The sequence below is a fragment of the Thalassophryne amazonica genome, chromosome 8, assembly GCF_902500255.1.
Source record: "Thalassophryne amazonica chromosome 8, fThaAma1.1, whole genome shotgun sequence".
In the NCBI taxonomy this organism is placed as follows: domain Eukaryota; kingdom Metazoa; phylum Chordata; class Actinopteri; order Batrachoidiformes; family Batrachoididae; genus Thalassophryne; species Thalassophryne amazonica.
In genome coordinates, this window is record NC_047110.1 from 71,790,507 (window position 1) to 71,810,946 (window position 20,440).

The window sequence follows — 20,440 nt, forward strand, 5'->3', positions numbered from 1 at the left end:
CTGCATCAGACACTAAAAGCACTTTACAAATAATGCCTCACATTCACCTCGATGTGAGGGTGCTGCCATACAAGGTACTCACTACACACCGGGAACAACTAGGGGATTAAGGACCTTGGCCAAGGGTCCTTAATTCATTACATTTAAACCAAAATGTTTGAAGCATTTTTTTATTTTCATTTTAATTTTTATCTGAGGCCATCAAATATGGCCATTGGGTATTGCAAAGGCTTTTCGTCTGTCCGTCTGTCTGTGCTCAGCATAAGTCCAGTCCTATTACTGCCAGACTCTTGAATTTCACAGGGAACATTTTTGGGACACAGACCTTGGACAAGTTCAAAGATGGATAACATTCTGTTTCAATTCGGTCCATTTTGTTTTTGAGTGACACAGGTGACAGCCAATCAGTGTAAAGCTGCACTGTGATGTCAGTCGCTGGTCTTTTCAAACTGCTTTGTTTTGTGTGTTTATATACATGTTTCTCATATATTACATAAAAGCTAGTGAGAAATAAACACTTGTAAAACTGAAACTGCTGTTTTTGGAACCCAATAACACCTATGAACTTATTTACAAGACATTTTGCCAAGGTTAGCATGGTGATGTCACTTCCTGATGCAGTTACTTTCTAACAGCTTTGTTTCTGATATATTATGTAAAAGCAAGCGAGACATAAACACTTCCAAAACTGAAAATGCTGCTTTTGTAAACTAATAACACCTCTGGAGTCATTTACAAGACATTTTGTGGACATTAGCTTTAAGTTAGCAAAACTTAGCATGCAAGCTAACTTTCTAAGGAGTTAAATTTGTCTCATTAATAACTGCAAATGCTCAGATGGTGATCCACAAATATTCCTTGATATGCACAACATGAACAAATGATGATTTGATTTGAACATGGACAAATTGTACGTTAAGACAATAGGATCTTAATAAGGTGGTGAAGAGAGAGCTGAGTAGGGGGGCAAAGCTCTCGATTTACCGATCGATCTACGTTCCGATCCTCACCTATGGTCATGAGATTTGGCTCATGGCCGAAAGAACGAGATCGCGGGTACAAGCAGCCGAGATGAGTTTCCTCCGCAGGGTGGCTGGGCGCTCCCTTAGAGATAGGGTGAGGAGCTCGGTCACTCGGGAGGAGCTCGGAGTCGAGCCACTGCTCCTCCATGTCGAAAGGAGTCAGTTGAGGTGGCTCGGGCATCTTTTCCAGATGCCCCCTGGACGCCTCGCTGGAGAGGTGTTCCGGGCACGTCCCATTGGGAGGAGGCCCCGGGGAAGACCCAGGACATGCTGGAAGGATTACATCTCTCAGCTGGCTTGAGAACGCCTTGGGGTTCCCCCAGAGGAGCTGGGGGAGGTGTGTGTGGATCGGGAGGTCTGGGCGGCTTTGCTTGAGCTGCTGCCCCCGCTACCCGACTCCGGATAAAGCGGAAGAAAATGGATGGATGGATGGATCTTAATAATTAATTATACAACCTCAAATGATAAAGAACACAATACTCATATGGCCAAGGGTATTTTAGCATCGTGTTATATTTATAATTATAGCCTGCAGATCCAAAATACAGAAAATGCACAATTTTCACTTTCTTAAATAACTGACAAAAATATTGAGCTTTTTCATAATATTCAAATCTTTTGAGATGCACTTGTGTATTCAGAGTTTGTTATATTAAAATTACTATTTCACAACTTTTGGAATTTATACATCACCAAATGTTGCCAACATGACATAACTACACAAAATATCCAAAGAGAAGTAATGGAATGCATGAACATGCAGTTTTTAGCATAATGCAACTGTATTGTCACTTTAACAATTTCTTTTCTTTATACAAGTCAGGTGATTGATTCATAAAAAAATCAAAGTCATTGAGTATGCATTTCAGTTACATCAGTTCTTAAGAAGTATAAACAGCATGGTTCAGGATGATAAATCTGTCTGAAGTGGGCAGTTTTTATAAACTGAATGACTGTGCAAGAAGACTAATGACGGAAGCCACCATGACACCCACGACGACTAGTGAGGAAAGCCACCATAACACCATGACAAGTCTGAAGGATTTCTAGCTTCTGTGGCTGGAATTGTAGGAACTGTGCATGCTGGTGTACATTTGTTTGCTGCATCACCAGGCACAGCTCCATGACAGAGTGGAACAGAGAATGACTTTGTAACAACAAAATTGATTAAATCTAGCTTTGAGTCTCCCATGGAATTTCTGGTAAACTGCCAAATTTCAAATCTTTTTTTCGAAAATGCTTCTAACCTGCAATGGACAACCATTCCATCCAATAGGAGCTGTGGACTCTTAATCACTTCATGCTACAAACCATAGAGATAAGAAGCACACTGATGGGTCACAGTGTCTTAAAATACGAAACAAAAAAAGCTCCCTTGCATTCAGAGTGGGAACAATGCATGTTATCAGCAGCATGGCAAACCAATTAAATGCTTTAGATAAACCATTCATCCTTCATTCAGTGTTTGCAGTGAACCTTGGATTTTACAGGCAGTGTGGATATGGTGGAACAAAAGCTTGAGTTATTTGCTTTCATGTATCTGGAGAGGACAGATCACAGATCTTTCTGTACCTGACTGAACACGAGATGGATGTCTTAAAGTACTATTCTGTGCACTAGCAACTTTGTCTCTAAAGCTTGATAACAAGGTTCATCTCAGTCCATTTTTAAAATCTTTAAAAGCAGAGCTTTTCGTGCTATTGGTGTAATATGTACATCTGCTGGTACAAGGTTTTCAAGAAATACCTTTTCTTTCCTAGCTTATCATCTGAGGAGAGAAGATAGTGACTGGTTTGATAAGCCGAGGGAAGAGCACCTACAAAGCAGAAGAATGACAGACAGGAGACAGGTGAGACATTGATAATCTTACACTTTGTTCTTCATGCTAAGAGTAAAAAAATCTTGAAAAATTTCCTCAGATGAAATTGGTCCCTTATGCCTTCCCGAACACTCGAGTCAAACTGAAGAGAGACCCAGTGGACACCAGTGTTTCAGGTATGAGGCAAACCTGGCACCATAGAGGATTCTGCTCAAACTGCGTTTCTGACTTTGCTAACTTTGGGCACGTTCCTTTAGGGAATGGTCTTGGGATCCGTGTGGTGGGTGGAAAGGATATTCCAGGTGGCCGTGGAGAGATTGGAGCCTACATTGCCAAAGTGATTCCCGGTGGTGTGGCAGAACAAACAGGACTGATTGTTGAAGGTAAGGAAATGAGTGCTTATCTGGTCCTGGTCCACTGTCAGTATTTGACAGCACTGGGTTGCATTAGTCATTGAGCTATATTTAGATCTGTAGACACACAAACACAATAATTAGCTTTGAGATTGTTTCATAACCCATTGTCAATTTGTAGATTAAATTATTAGATGAGCAGGCTTCTGAAATAATCAGTCTTCCAGCAGGGAAGTAGCTTACAGGTCTTCTTCATCATTTAACTGTTCCCGTTAGGTTTCCACAGCAGATCATTTATCTCCTGCCTAAGTCTTATTTGGAATATACCCTGCGGCCCTCCTCTAAACACGCCCAAACAATCTCAATCTTGTGTTTGTCACCCTATTATGGTATCATCTGATATATGTTGTCATCATTCCTAATCCTCCTGTCTTTTTGTTAGTGCCATCCTTCTATCACAAATTACTCCTGACACTCTTTACAAACTCCTCCACCCTGCCTGGACTCTCTTCTTCAACTCTCTACCACACTCTCCATGGCTTTGAACAGTTGGCTCAGAGTGTTTAAACTCTTCCACCATAACCACCTCTATAATCCTTGCTATTGCACCATTCCACCACACTCACATTCACTTGCTCAAAGTAACCTTCATTCCCCTTCTCTCCAGTGCATACCTCCATCACTCTAAGATCACATCTTGTTCCCTGCAATAACAAGATATCACAAAATCATCTGCAAACATAGTTGTCCAAGGTGACGATCTCTTCTGGTAACTTGTCCATTTTCATTGCAAACAAGAAACAGATTACACCTGTTCATTGATACAATACCACCTTCAATTTGAACACATTTGTCATTACTACTGCACATCATACAGTCACACACTGTCCTCATCTATACCCTGCACCACCCTCACATACTTATATGTTATTCCTGACTTTGTCATACAGTACCACAACTCTTATCATCATATGTTGTAACAGCCAACATATGTGTTCTGTAAATCCACAATTACCGAATGCAACTCCAACAGTAGTCTCAAAGCAAACTTCACAACTGTACTAATCTTTTTTGTCATGAAAATATATTGCTGCTCATGGAAAAGGATACCTTACATGTTTACATGCACAATATGGTAACTTTGATAACTTGAGGATACTTATCACTGTGGTGACTCCACCAAGAGGGGCTGACATAATGCTGCTATCACATAAAGGATGTTGTGATAGCAGCACATATAGCCTGTATATCCCATTGATGGGAAATTTCACTTTTTGTGAGATACTGACAAGCCAAAATGAGGCGGGTGGTAAGACCAATACAATGTGAAAAGGGCTCTATACAAGTATCGGCTAAAAAGTTCATACCCATGATCCTTTGTGAGTTGAGACAGTTTCATCATTGTTACTTTGCACTCCCTTGACATCGCAGTTTTCACCCTGACTGCCAAAAATGTCATCACCACTGCAGTATCAATCACTTCTATCTCACCCTGTGCTCTGTATCTTCCTCTGCACTTGCATGTCCTCCCTCAGCACATCCATAAACCTCCTCTTTTGCCTCCATCCTCAGCATCTTTCTCCCTATATACAATGGTGGGCACAGCTAACCAAAAGTTAGCTTTGATAACTGGTAATCAGCTAACTGAAAAGTTATCTTTTTTAACGCTAAACCGATAAAATACCTAAAAACATACCGGAAGCTACAGATAACTGATAACTTTCAATTTTGCCTCCCATACTCTCTTAGCTACTAAGAAGCTGAGTTTGAGTTTAAACACCACCAAAGCCTCAGAGAATCAAAGGTGATCACAAACCCAAACAGCAAATGAGCCAGCACTCATTTACCTTAACATAGTACAGTGGTCCAGTGATGAGGCAGAGGTCTTGAAATTGAAAGCAGGTTTGAATTATGGTTTTGCTTTAAAAATAAAATTATTCTGGATAGAATAACTACATTAATGTAAAATGTACTAAGCGATATATAACACATATCTGTTAATTTTCAAATAATGCACTAATTCTGAAGATTTGAACATTAACACACAGATCCCCAAAGGGATTATGGGTAAATAAGCCTCCGCTCATACTGATTGGTTGATTCATTCATTCTATGTAAAAATCAACACAAGTGAATCAACGCGTTGGTGTTTACAAATAAATGTGCTTTTGTAAAATATGTCATTTTTTTTATTTGTATAAAAAAAAGAAAGAAATTTTCAAGATCCCGCAAGACAGCGCCTAAGTGCATGCGTGATGACATCACAACTCTATCCGGTTAGGGAGACAAGGTTTCTTTCAATAACAAGAACGGTCAAAAAACTTTCTCGTGTGTGGTTGGAGTTGTGTGGTGATAGGAATCACTGTTTGAATGCTTGAATAATGATGTCAGTCACACAAAGAAATCAAATAATAGTGAAAACATGTTCATTGCACCCAGAATGTTGGTATTTTGGTCGTTGAACTTTGTGGTGTGATGTCAATAACTCATCGATCAGCGGCTCCGTGTGGTGTCATAACAGAATGAATCCATCAGTCACTCTGTGTGGTGTCATAACATCTGATCATTTAGCGGCTCTGTGCGGTGTCAAAACGAATCAATCAGTTGCTCCATGTGGTGTCATAACATCTGATCGGTTAGCAGCTCCATGTGGTGTCAAAACAGCGAATAAATCAGTCGCTCTGTGAGGCGTCATAACATCAAGTCTGGTTCACATGGCAAGATAATTAGGCTGATATTGTACCCGATCTTCCCCTTCCGACAATCTTAAGGACTCCCCGGCAATCATGATGACGCTAAATATAATCTTATCAGATATTCCTGCCGTGTGTGGTTTGTAACAGCGCTCTGATCTGCTCAGAAGTACATGAGGAGCTAAATGAACATGCAGCTAATCAGAAAGCGAGGTGTTTGACCTGGGAATGTTCGTGTGTGAAATCTGTTTGTGTCTGTTGTTTTTACCATGTGGCTGACACCACAGACTGTACAACTAAACCTGTCAGATCTATGATTGTTTTTATCTCCACGTGTGTGGTCTCTCAGGTTTTGGAAACCTACAGATAATTTTAAAATCCTGCAGTTGGCAACACTGTGATATAACCGGTCGCCAGTAGATGGCGGTGTTCTACGTATTTTGACGCTGGTTTATCACACGGCGTGAATCACAATATAATAGACTTTTCGGCTTTTGGAGAAGCAACCTGGGTTTCTTCTGGCATTTCTACATAAAACAAACACAATAACAACGTCTATAACCCAGAAAATATATTCACGAGAGTTTTAGGCACAATATACAAAGAGTTTAATGCTATTGTCCGTGCGGAACCTGATCAGAGCATCTCAAATGCATTTCTTCTGTCATGAATACCCATAATGCACTGGGCACAGCTGCATGTCCACAATAAAACCTTCAAAATTAGTGCAGTACTTTAAAATTAAAACATATCTGATATTTTCACTTTCTAAAACTTCAGACGTGACGTTAATTTAAATAACTTGTCCGAAATTACTTTGGTTAAAATTTTAACCCTAAGTTAAAACTGTATGCCTCTGGATGACTTGGGTGATATTGCCAGTGTGTCAGTATGGGGTCAAAAGAAATGAGCTTTTTTCTTTTTTTATGACCTCCTTTGCCTGCAGAGTATAAAGTGGTTTCTTCTAGAACTAGCTCTTCTCTGTCTGTGGAAGATAGAACTGTGCATCTACTATAAAAAGCTATGTCTGCAAAAATGTTAGCGGTCAAAAAATTATCAGACCAAAACTTATTGGAAGATAATTCGTTTGATGATGATTTTCAAAGTTATCTGAAAAGTTAATCCGATAATGAAAACATTATCTTCGATAATTAGCGGTTAGTGGAATTGTGCCCACTAGAGGTGGGCGATACCGGGAATTTTGGTATTGATCCGATACCAAGTAAATACAGGCCCAGTATCGCTGATATCAATACTGATACCGATAATTTTTCATATTTAAGCTTCATAGATCCAAAGGATTCAAAAGAACTAGGATAGAATTTCGCCAAACATTATACGTGACAACAAAATACTTTATTATCACAATCAACATTTTTGTTAAAAAAAAATATCACTCAACACAACTTAAAACAAATCTCCTGAGGTAGAGGGCTGACAATAACAATACAACAAAATTAACACACCACAAATACTGTAAACAGCTTCAAACGTATTCTGTTTTTCAAGTCAAACAATACAATAAAATAATAAAAAATAAGGAATTTCTTCCCTTCAGTGCACTTCTCTACATTGTTTCTTAAATAAAGAGTGTAACAAAAATAGAAATTAAAGCAAATTAAAACAATCTTCTGAGGTTAGAGAGCTGACAAACCACAACAGAGAAAAACTAACACACCACAACAAATATTGTAAACAGTTTCAAACTTGTTCTTTTTTTTTTTTCTCAAGTCGAGCAATACAATAAAATAATACAAAAAATAAGGAATTTCCTCCTATCTCTGCACTTCTGGCTTTAAACAAAATAAAAACAATAAGTGAAAATTAAATAAAGAAAGTATAAATAAAGAAAGAATACGTTTACCTGTCCCCCTGTTGAGAACAAAGGATTAGAGGTTTGTTTTTTGTTTTTTTAACAATATCATGTTCACAGTGTCACGTGTTGACTCGAGGAGAGCACTGAGTGGGTGGGCCAGGCTGAGCCTACCTGTATGACTGTTGGCTGAGCCACATGACGGCGCAATAACAAAAGACCAGAGAGGGGAGGGTGCGCTGCTCCGTGTTGTGTGACACAGCACAGCGCTGCTCTTACAGACAGAGAGTAGACTTTGATGAATCTTCGTGTGCAGCAGTCAGTGTGTGCGGGAGAGAAAAAAAGCTTGAGTATCGATCTTTTTACACGAGGATCATTCAATACCAATACCAGCCTTGGTATCGATATTATTGATATTAGGATCGATCCGCCACCTCTAGTGCCCACCTCTGCAGATATACCCTGGTTCCTCCTCTGCACATGTCCAAACCATCTTAATCTTGTTTCTCTGACTTTGTCTCCAAACCGTCCCACCATCTCACCTGAGCGGTACAAGTCCTTTTCTCCTTCCTTACTATTCAACTTATTGTATAGCTCACAATATGCCTTTTTTCTTAGCTTTTGCCACTTCTCTTTTCACCTTACGTCACATCTCCTTGTACTCCTGTCTACTTCCTTCATCTCTCTGACTATCCTAATTCTCTTTTGTTCTCCTTGTGCTTTCCTGGACATCTTTGTTCCATTACCAAGTCTCCTTGTCTCACCACATCTGCAGTACTTTTCGAGTTGTTCAAAATTGCTTCCCCTCCATCCAGTGCCTCTCTCACCTGCTCACTGAATTTCACATAGTCTTCCTCCTTCAGCTTCTACCATTTGATCCTTTGTTGAGCTCTCACTCTTCTCGTCTTCTTTACTTCTAATGTCATCCTACTACCATCATATGCTGTCTAGCTACACTCTCCTGCCAGTACCTTACTGTCTTCAATTTCTTTTAGCTTACATCTCCTTCAAAGAGTAGTGAACCTGTGTGCACCTTTCGCCACTCTTATATGTCACTCTGTGCTTCTCCCTTTTCTTAAATTAGGTATTCACCATAGCCATTTCCATCCTTTTTGCAAAATCAACTACCATCTCTCCTTCCACATTTATGATGATACAATATCTACCTGTTACTTCCTCATCACCCCTGTTCCTTTTACCAACATGCACATTAAAGTCTGCTCCTATCACCACTCTTTCATGCTTGGGCACACTCTTCATCACCTCATCTAACTCACTCCAAAAATCTTTCTCTTTCATCTTGCAATCTACCTGTGGGACATATGCATTGATGATATTCATCATCACCCCTTCAGTTTCCAACTTCACACTCATCACCTAGAGTGTGAAGCTGTTCATCAGTGGTGGGCACAGTTCCGATAATCCCATAAATATCGAAGATAAAGTTTCCATTATCAGATTATCTTCTCAGATAACTTTGAAAACCATTATCGGACTAATTATCTTCCGATAATTTTTGTCCGGTAATTTTTAGACCGTTAATGTGGTAAACAAAGGTGAACAAATGTGTAGTTCTCTCCTCTGCAAATAGAGAAGAGCTGCTTCCACAGTAGAAGAAACCACTCTATCCTCTGCAGGCAAATGAGAACTGGCCACAGCAACAGCAACAACAGCAGCAGCAACAGCAACAACAGCAGCAGCAGCAGCAGCAGCAGCAGCAGCAGCAGCAGCAGCAGCAACAACAACAACAACAACAACAACCAAACAAAAACCCTATACTGATAATGCAGCCAATATCACCCAGTCATCCAGAGGCATACATTTTTAACTTATGGTTGAAATTTATCCAAGCTTATTTCTGACAAGTTATTTAAATTAATGTCACTTCTGAAGTTTTATAAAGTGAAAATATCAGATATATGTTTTACTTTTAAAGTAATATGCAAATTTTTAAGGTTTTAGTGTGGGCATAATGTGTCCAGGTGCATTATGGGTGATAGGGTAATCTCAGTACGTTCATGACAGGAGAATGCATTTGAGACACTCTGATCAGGACAACAGCATTAAACTCTAGTGCCTAAAACTCTTGTGAATATATTCTCTGGGTTTATAGACGTTGTTTTTGTGTTTGCTTTTCCACGCATCTTAAATATAGCAAGTAGCAACACAGATTATCTGGAAATTTGTGTTTGCAAGTTTTCAAGGTCTCTACTGCCATCTACTGGCCAGTAGTGTTCATGGCAGTATTCAGACTGAAGCTGGGCAGACACTGTACCAGAGAACCGCATGGTGTATAAGTTCAGAGCGCCCGATTTATGTTCTCTCACACATTGTACGTTCAAAAACCACACGTTTGACTCGTGTTTCCAGAAGCAAAACATAAGAAGCTTTTTTTTCAAACTTAATTTACAAAAACTCTTGATGAGAGAGACATCAAAGTTTCAAAACAAAACAAAACAAAAAAAAAACATTACAAGACAGGTCTGCAGTGTTTGCACAGGCACAGTGCAAGAGGTGGTCCTGAGATGTTAAACGCAGCTCGTTACTCCATGTATACTAAACGATGCAGGACGCGCGATTAACCTGAAACTCGGTGCGATCCAAAAAATTCTCGCACAAATGAAAAATCAGCTGAAAAATTGCCAAAAGTTGCACTGGCACCAGTAGATCATGGCAGTGTTCTATTTATTTTGACACCGGTTATATCAGACGGTTATCTAATTACAACTTGGCTTTTTTTTTCTTTGAAAATGCCTTTTTATTTTTACAAATAAAAAATGGCATATTTTAAAAAAGCACATTTATCTGTAAACACCAGCACACGACACACCTCACATTAACGTTACGTAATGTATGTAACATTGTGAATGAATCAATCAGTGAGCAGAGGCACATTTTACCCAGAATGCCATCTGTCTGTGTTTGTTACAAAACTTCAGAATTAGTGCATTATTCAACATTAAAAGCTATACGAGGGCTGTCAATAAAGTATAGGTCCTTTTTATTTTTTTCAAAAACTATATGGATTTCATTCATATGTTTTTACGTCAGACATGCTTGAACCCTCGTGCGCATGCGTGAGTTTTTCCACGCCTGTCGGTGACGTCATTCGCCTGTGAGCACTCCTTGTGGGAGGAGTCGTCCAGCCCCTCGTCGGAATTCCTTTGTCTGAGAAGTTGCTGAGAGACTGGCGCTTTGTTTGATCAAAATTTTTTCTAAACCTGTGAGACACATCGAAGTGGACACGGTTCAAAAAATTAAGCTGGTTTTCAGTGAAAATTTTAACGGCTGATGAGAGATTTTGAGGTGATACTGTCGCTTTAAGGACTTCCCACGGTGCGAGACGTCGCGCAGCGCTCTCAGGCGCCGTCGTCAGCCTGTTTCAAGCTGAAAACCTCCACATTTCAGGCTCTATTGATCCAGGACATCGTGAGAGAACAGAGAAGTTTCAGAAGAAGTCGGTTTCAGCATTTTATCCGGATATTCCACTGTTAAAGGAGATTTTTTTAATGAAAGACGTGCGGACGGGTCCGCGCGTCGGGACGCAGCCGGCGCAGTGCGGCGGCACAGGAAAAACACCTCCGTGTTGATAACCATTTGTAAAATCCAGGCGGCTTTTGATGGCTTTCAGTGGAGTGAGTATATGAGAAATTGTTTAACAGCTGGACATGTTCCAACTTGTCCTTAAGGCTTCCAACGGAGGTGTTTTTCCTGTGGCGGAGCGTCGCGGCGGCTGCGAGCCGACGCTGCAATCCGTCCGCACGTCTTTCATTAAAAAAATCTCCTTTAACAGTGGAATATCCAGATAAAATGCTGAAACCGACTTCTTCTGAAACTTCTCTGTTCTCTCACGACGTCCTGTATCAATAGAGCCTGAAATGTGGAGGTTTTCAGCTTGAAACAGGCTGATGATGGCGCCTCGGAGTGCTGCACGACGTCTCGCTCCGTGGGAAGTCCTTAAAGCGACAGTATCACCTCAAAATCTCTCATCAGCCGTTAAAATTTTCACTGAAAACCAGCTTAATTTTTCGAACTGTGTCCACTTCGATGTGTCTCACAGGTTTAGAAAAAATTTTGATCAAACAAAGCGCCAGTCTCTCAGCAACTTCTCAGACAAAGGAATTCCGACGAGGGGCTGGACGACTCCTCCCACAAGGAGTGCTCACAGGCGAATGACGTCACCGACAGGCGTGGAAAAACTCACGCATGCGCACGAGGGTTCAAGCATGTCTGATGTAAAAACATATGAATGAAATCCATATCGTTTTTGAAAAAAATAAAAAGGACCTATACTTTATTGACAGACCTCGTATATCTTAACTTTGCACAAATGACAGAATTGACATTAATTGAGTTATTCTATCAGTATTCACTTTATTTATACACCAAACCATAACTCAGCACTGCTTTGTTTTCCAAGACCTCAGCCTGACGGCAGCACTGTGATCGGGTAGAAAGTTGAGTTTTACGGCTCTGCCCAGTGGTCTCTGTGCTGGAAGCCATGTAGTAAACAGAAGGTTCCAGCAGGGTGCTCAAAGACAGAAGTGCTCACTCATTGCTTGGGCCTGCTGTTGCTTTTGATGCTTACAAAAGCAATTGTTGTGTTAAAACTCAAAATCAGCTTGTTTAGTAGTTGCAAGTGTACCGGAGATAATACTGGAATTTATCAGTTATCTGTAACTTCCAATACGTTTTTGGGTGGTTTATTGTTTTAGCTTTATTGGAGATAACTTTTCAGTTATCTGATTATCTGTAACTTCCAATACGTTTTTGGGTGGTTTATTGTTTTAGCTTTATTGGAGATAACTTTTCAGTTATCTGATTATCTGTAACTTCCAATACGTTTTTGGGTGGTTTATTGTTTTAGCTTTATTGGAGATAACTTTTCAGTTATCTGATTATCTGTAACTTCCAATACGTTTTTGGGTGGTTTATTGTTTTAGCTTTATTGGAGATAACTTTTCAGTTATCTGATTATCTGTTATTGAAGTTAATTTTTTGGTTATCTGTGCCCACCACTGCTGTTCATGTTAAAACTATTGTCAATCTATGTCAAACCTTTTCTTTCTTTTTTTTCCTTTTTTTTTTCTTTTTAAACCATGAGCAATTTTTGATCAACATATTGTAATACATTATCAACTTACTAAAATGTGCGCATCAAAAAACAAAACAAACAAACAAAAAAACCCATTTTTTTCATGCTGTTTCAATTCTATGGACACTAACTCCATGTTTAGAGTGTACAGCAATATGGTATGTATATACTCTGTTTTTGGTTTAGCACTTGAGAAGGCAGCCCCAAAACACTGCAGTTTATATCTCAAAAACAGATGCAATCACTTTGCCCACTGCCATCCATGGAGGAAATGGGTCAGATACAGTCAACTCCATAAGTAATTAAACAGTGATATAAATTTGCCTCTGTACACCACCACAACTGAGTTGAAATGAAATTTCTTCATGATTGATGTAAATTAATAGTCAGTGATTTGGAAATGTTCATGCTTCCATCTGCTAAATTGTCTAAAGAAAAGTGACTGTGGAAGTGATCACTTGCATTAATCAGAATCCTTATATTTAGCTTGTCCAAGTACTTATGGCATCTGAAAATGGAGGGACTGTTTATGGCTGGAGTAGAGCAAGAACAAATCATTACATTTTATCTATGATATGAAACAGTCCCCCAAATTCATGATTACACATAAATGTCCACCCAATTTATCACACAGTGCATTTTGCATTTCTAAACTGTCATTCTCATCTGAATAATATTATTCATTATTTCTATATCATATTTTTCTCTTGAAATACCAAAACAGAAAAGGTCAGACTGAGCTTTATGTTCATAGCAACTCAGATTAGTTGCAAAAAAAGGGAGAGTGGTCTAGGACATCCTGAACTGTCATCATAAAAATGTAGCTTTTATGCTTGACTGCAAGAGCAAGGCAGCAGAACATGGCTGGGGGTGCAAATAAGAATAAAGTGGGGGAGGATAAGGTAAATCATACAGACGGAGCTGGGAACAGACAGAGAGGGAAAGCTCTAATGATTACTGGCACACACGGAAGGATGTGCAAATATTAATTTATTCCCTTACTGTCACAACAGCTGGTGCTTCGCGTCATAAGCAGAAGTCTAATCTGGAGGCCAGATTTCAGTTGTGTAAGTGAGATTGCATATGACTCTGGGTTTGAGTTTGCTGTGCACTCATATACTATATCTCTCATAATCACACTAGAATTTGACAGTTGTCTGTTTGTTTGTGTGTTTTGTTGTTCCTCTACTCCTCTCAGAACCTTTGGCCAATTTCTACGGAACTCGATATGTGAATGCAAGTCAACGCACAAATTAAAACTATGAAAAAATATGATTTTTCACTCCAGTGTCCACTACACGTGTCCCATATATGTAGATGAGTTCTAGTATTGCTCAGATGAGGTCAAATGTGCCAAAGGTCAATAATTGGAGACAAGGTCATTACAAGCAAAGGTCACAATTTGCATTGACGTTCGCACACATGTGACTGGGTTCTGGAATTGCCCAGAAAGGTCAAATTTGACAAAGGTCAACCATTGGGGTCAAGGTCATGGTTGCCTGTTTCTGTTTCTACATCTTTAGAGTACTAGTATTCACCATGCGTTCCATGCTTTGACTGATATCTCTTCTGTTGTTATTCTCCTCGTACTTTTATTTTTGCATTTCTGCTCCTAGTGCATGCTGTTGCCTTTACTTTGTGTGCACTCGGATTCTGTGTTTCACATGCAGTGAAACACAGGTTGTTGTCTCCAGTGGGACTACAACCATTACAGTCTGCTTCTTGGCCTCCTCCTCACAGGTCATTTAGCTGATTCCTGTCAAACGTGGGATGTCAGTGAAGGCATTGCCATTAAAAAATAATTTTTGCAAATGTCAAGGTCAACGAATTTTGGATTCTACCTGATGTGGACAGAAATGGCACATGCTTAGGCAGATTCCAGAATTGCCCTGGCAAGGTCAGCCAGGGATTAATATTTTGGGTGAAGGTCAAGGTCACTCGAGTCAAATGTCAGACAGTAAACTTCAAATGGCTTCAGTAAACATTACTTTCATTTGCTTGGATTTCTTTGTTTTTTCCCCTCATTCTCATCTCAGTGTGAGCCAAAACTCAAAATCTCTTTAACTGTGAGCCCATGTTGGATGCAGTATCAAACCGAATCATGTGTGATATGTATTTTTTCCTTCTCTGATTCAACAGGAATGCAGGTGTTGGAGTGGAACGGAGTCCCCTTGATGGGAAAAACATATGAAGAAGTGCAGTCCATCGTGGGCCAGCCATGTGCAGAGGCGGAGCTTTGTGTGCGACTGTGAGTTACACCTGCAAACATTTACCACTCTAACCACTCAAAACCTCCCACATGTTCACTGGCTTTGAATCCACACCCACAATCACCTTCTCTCATCCCTCCTTTGATATTCAGTGATTCAACACGTTTCACTGACACATATTGTAAATCTGCGATTCTTAATGCTACTGACATACACAGTACATTATGCTTCATAATTTTTCCTTTATGATTCAACCAGCGACCTGAACATGCTGTCTGACCCTGAGCATCCACAAGCCCTGGAGCACCATACCCAGCTTAAAGCTGGTACGTGCAAAGATTTTTGATGTGCATGGACCATTTTATGCATCTATGCATCTGTGCACCCATTGTGTATAAATATACAAATTGCTAATGTGCAAATTGTCAGCAGGGGGTCAAAGTTCTCCTGGTGTAGATCCGAAGCAATTGGCTGCAGAGCTGCAAAAGGTGTCCCAACAGCAGGCTCCTGGTATGGCTGGGGCAGTGATTGGACCTGGGAGTTTGGGGGTCCTCTCTGCACTGGAACGCTCTGCCCTCCTCCACTCTGGTACTGGATCAGCAGCCTCCAGTGGCGTGCCGAGCCCCGGCCAGCCCGCATCTCCAGCCATAAGCAAGAAACAGAGACAAAAGGTAATGGATTTTACTGTCTGTTGGTACATTTCCAATTTGAGCTGCAACATTTAATTGATTAATCAATTATTAATTGATCATTAAACTAATTGCAATTAAATGTAATCAATTAATCATTCTGAGTCTGAGTTATGCCCAAATTATCTGGTTTCAGATTTCAGATCTGATTTCAGATCTGCACAAAATTAAAAGTGAAGCCAGGAGGTTGTGGGTGATTATGGTCAGGGTTGGGGAAGGAGTAGGGTTAGGTTATGGTTAAGGTTAGGGTTGGGGGTAGGAGTAGGGTCAGTAATAGTGAGTTTAAAAAAAAACGTCATGAAAATTTGAATCATTTCATGACGGGCGCACAGAAACAAACAAACAAAAAAAAAACCTGAGACTGGGCTGCTCTGGCAGTTATGCTGCATTTACACAATGCAGGATGCATAACGAATGTCATATGTGTGTCATTCTTGGCACATTCCTGACATTCTTAACGTGACTTAAATCATCTGAATAGGTTTCTTAATAGTGCGTGTTAGTGCGTGATATTCATGATTTTCATGGAGCATGTTTTGTCAAAAAAATCTTCCACGAATGTCACGCACCACCCTCGTGGAGGTCGCAACTGAGCGTGTTGATCTGTCTTGATTAGTGGTGATCCTTCATAGAGCGTGACGCGTTCTTCTCGGATGTGCGCACAATTAAACCCTGCTGCACCGCATTCAGTTTCATTGCTGCAATATGCTGAAGAAGGACAGTGATGCCAAGTCGCCTTAAAGTCTTGTTCCAATGCTCCTCAGTGTGCTCCTGCAGATGGTTCACCTGCTGCTGCTGCTGTGCCTGATGTTTAAGCCGCGTGGAGCCACACATCTGGCTCTATCTGTCTCCTCCTCCTCTCTGCGCCACTCCATGGCACAGAGCCCAACTAAGAATGCAGTCACAAAGTTATTATGTCACAACGTGATAGAACGTGACGATGCACTGCTCCGCGCAATAGCACGGAACAGCGCGGAACATTATTCTTGACCGTGCGTAATGGTTCCTGATAATTCGCCAGCAACACGTGTCATTAATCGGAATGCGTGGTAACAGGTTGCAGCAGTTCCTGAGGACACCTGACACCTCTGTCTCAAATCATCACATTGGTAATCACTGGCCAAGAATGTATACTTCGTGGCATTCGTGACTTGTCATCGTTGTGTAAACGCAACTTAAATGAAATATCTTTGGTGTGTGGACAGAACAAGGCGTTTGAGGATGTCATCATAAGCTTTGTGAAACACTGAGCAATATTTTTCACATTTTCTCACATTTTATGGGTCAAGGAAATGGATTAATCCAGAAAATAATCAACAGATTAATGGATAATGCAAATAATTGTTAGCTGCATTTCTATGAAATATTTTAGGATTTTATTTTCTGTCTTTTTGTGTATCAGGAAGAGGCTAAGCCGTGCGTAAGATTTTCTTATTTATTTTTTACATACATGACTGCCTTTTTAATTTTTGGCAATTTAAATACTTTATATGTTGGGGTTTTTTTAATTTGTAAATTCAAAATAGATGAATGATTTTGGACCACATGCAGATGACATCCAAATTAATCATTTAACCCGCCCTAATATTTAAGGGCCCCAATTAAGGCCATTTCATTGTTGGACCCACTGAGCCAAATTTTCTCCATATTATAAATGATTCACGACCATTTTTTCTGCAGTAAAATTATGTAATCACAGGATACTTTCAAAGCAACATTCCTTTTATTTGAAGAAAGGGTTGGTATTTTAGGCAAGGGACTCTGGTAATTTATTTTATCTTAAAAATAAATGTTCTTTGAATATCTGTAAATACAAAATGATATAACCAGTAAAGGGAGAGAACGGGGTGATATAATGGAAAGAAAAAAGGTAGACATATTGTGTGTCTAAGAGACCAAATGGAAGGTAAGTAGGAGCAGGAACATACTAGGCAGTGTGTTCAAGTTGTTGTGTCATAGTGTGGATAGCAAGAGAAATGGTGTTGGGTTCACTTTAAATGAAGTGTATGTTAAGAGTGTGATCAGATAAGATCAGATGATATGATCACAAAATCAATCATCGATCTTCGGCCTAGGGTGCTCTGGTACCATGTACACTTATGAGCATTTTGATGTTCGTTATGGACAGTCCGTGACTAGCACAGAAGTCCAATATCAAACGACTATTCGGGTTTAGATCGGGGAGGCTGTTCCTCTCAATCACACCTCTCCAGGTGTCTCTGTCATTGCCCACATGTGCGTTGAAGTCCCCCAGCAGAACAATAGAGTCCCCACCGGAACCCCATACAGGACTCCATTCAGGGACTCCAAGAAGGCTGAATACTCCAAACTGCTGTTTAGTGCATATGCACAAACAACAGTCAGAGACCACCCCCCCTACCCCCCCACCCCATCACCCAAAGGCGCAGGGAGGTGACCCTCTTATCTACCGGGGTAAACTTCAATGTAGCGGCGCTCAGCCGGGGACTCGAGTATCCCCACACCCGCTCGGTGCCTCACACCCTGTGCAACTCCAGAGAAGAATAAGGTCCAACCCCTATCAAGGAGAGTGGTTCCGGAGCCAAGGCCATGTGGGGAGGCGAGGCCCACCAGATCTAACTGGAAGGTCCAAATAGGCTTTTTGGGCTGTGCCCGACTGGGCTCAGTGGCAAACCCAGCCACCAGGTGCTTGCTGACGGTCCCTTCATCCAGGCCTGGCTCCAGATGGGGGCCCCGGGCTTCCTCTGGGCCAGGTCACATTTCCTCTGCCTCGTTTTGTCATGGTGTCTTACCGAAGAATATCTGCAAGAGTGAAGGGGAAAGTCTACAAGACAGTTGTGAGACCGACTATATATTGTATGGCTTAGAGACAGTGGCACTAACAAAAAGACAGGAGGCAGAGCTGGAGGTGGCACAGCTGAAAATGTTGTGTGACGAGTATGGACAGGATTAGGAATGAACATACCAGGGGGACAGCTCAAGTGGGACGGTTTGGAGACAAAGTCAGAGAGACAAGATTGAGATGGTTTAGACATGTTCAGAGGAGGGATCCAGGGTATATAGGGAGAAGGATGCTGAGGATGGAGCCACCAGGCAGGAGGAGAAGAGGGAGGCCAAAGAAGAGGTTTATGGATGTGCTGAGGACCACATGCAGGTGGTTGGTGTGACAGAGGAAGATACAGAGGACAAGGTGAGATGGAAATGATTGATCTGCTGTGGCGACCACTAACGAGAGCAGCCAAAAAAAGAAGATTGATTCACATTGTTGAACATATTCAGCAATAATACCACTCAGATATTAAACTAAAAAGTTATCAATACACTATGAAGTCTTAACTAAGGATCTTTGCCCCCATATGTGGCCCGTTCAGGTTGAATATACTAGGTATACCTGTGGAGTCAGAACACACTTTATTCCATTGTACTGGCAGAATAACCGTCATGGTATTATTTACTTTTCTATGTGGCCGAAGTTTGGTCTGTCAGGATTATCTTGGTCCACCTTCCTCTTAACAATTCATTTTGTTGCGATATTTTCCAAAGTACTTCAGTCATAATTAGTCCTGTTTTTAGCTTACAGATATGCTGAAGACACAACCTTACCCCATCACTGGAGAAATCCAGGTATGGAAGAGTCACTTATTCACACTTATTAATAAACAAGGCACCATCATTTAACAGTGACATTCTTTCATGCTGACATGAATCTGCTCTCCTCAGCTCCAGATCAACTATGACAGGAACCTCGGTAACCTGATCGTCCACGTCCTGCAAGCTAGAAACCTTGCCCAGCGGGACAATGACAGCTACTCAGACCCTTTTGTCAAGGTTTACCTGCTACCTGGGAGAGGGTGAGCTTTGGAGTCTCAGAATGTTCTTTGATTTCTGTCTTTTTGTGCTTGTCGTGTTTCCTCCCACACCTTCTTTCAGACTCTCTGTTTGCTGTTTCTGTACATATTAACTGTCTATATAGATGAGAAATTAGACAAACAGCGGCTATGATTATGAATTCATTGTCATTTTCAATAGTGGGCATGGCTAACCTTAAAGTTACCAGGAAGCAATAATTTACTAACTGAAAAAAATAGTGCAATAATACTAAATAATAAGCTCTAAAATATTTAACTGAATCTATCGATAACCACTAACTTTTTTAATTATTTTCACTCATCTTCCGAAAAACAGATCTAATGGATTGAAATTCTAATATGTTAAAGTGAAAACATGGAGGTTCCCAAAAAGAGCTACCATCCCAAGATCAAATGAAAGCATACAGCTATTCACAATGCAGAATATATCCAAATAATAACAAATATTAACAAATAAAAATACACATGGAAATATTTTTTAATAATCAAATTAATGCATGTTCTCTTGCTTAGTCAAGAGTCCGTGAGCAAACCCTAGCGGTCTGTGAGTATATTGGTAAAATATCACATTCTGAAGTGAGTGTTTCTCAAAGTCAACCGCAAAGTCTAATACATAGTCATGGACTGTTGTACCACACTGTTGGAGTGCTAATCAGACCTATTGCTTTTGGATATTTGATATTTGGGGAGGTAGGTGGTCTGGGACATTATTATTATTGTTATTATTATTAATTGTAGTAGTTGTAGGAGGTCTCCTTTGGGTCTCCCGAAGGAGACCTCGAGAAGGTTATCCACGCCTTTGTTCCAAATAGGTTAGACTACTGCAATTCCCTGTACATCGGCGTGGCTCACACCTGTCTCAGCTGTCTTCAGCTTTTCCAGAATGCTGCTGCTTATC

General features: G+C 40.5%; 1 protein-coding gene across 1 annotated transcript in view; it reads left to right on the plus strand.

Moving 5' to 3' along the window:
- Positions 1 to 20,440, plus strand: part of pclob (piccolo presynaptic cytomatrix protein b) — a 175,717-nt gene that overhangs the window by 116,699 nt on the left and 38,578 nt on the right. The window contains 8 exon segments of the mRNA XM_034175495.1: positions 2,783 to 2,871; positions 2,942 to 3,017; positions 3,099 to 3,224; positions 14,935 to 15,043; positions 15,264 to 15,331; positions 15,435 to 15,676; positions 19,247 to 19,297; positions 19,394 to 19,524. Of these exon segments, the coding sequence (XP_034031386.1) occupies positions 2,783 to 2,871; positions 2,942 to 3,017; positions 3,099 to 3,224; positions 14,935 to 15,043; positions 15,264 to 15,331; positions 15,435 to 15,676; positions 19,247 to 19,297; positions 19,394 to 19,524 (892 nt within the window).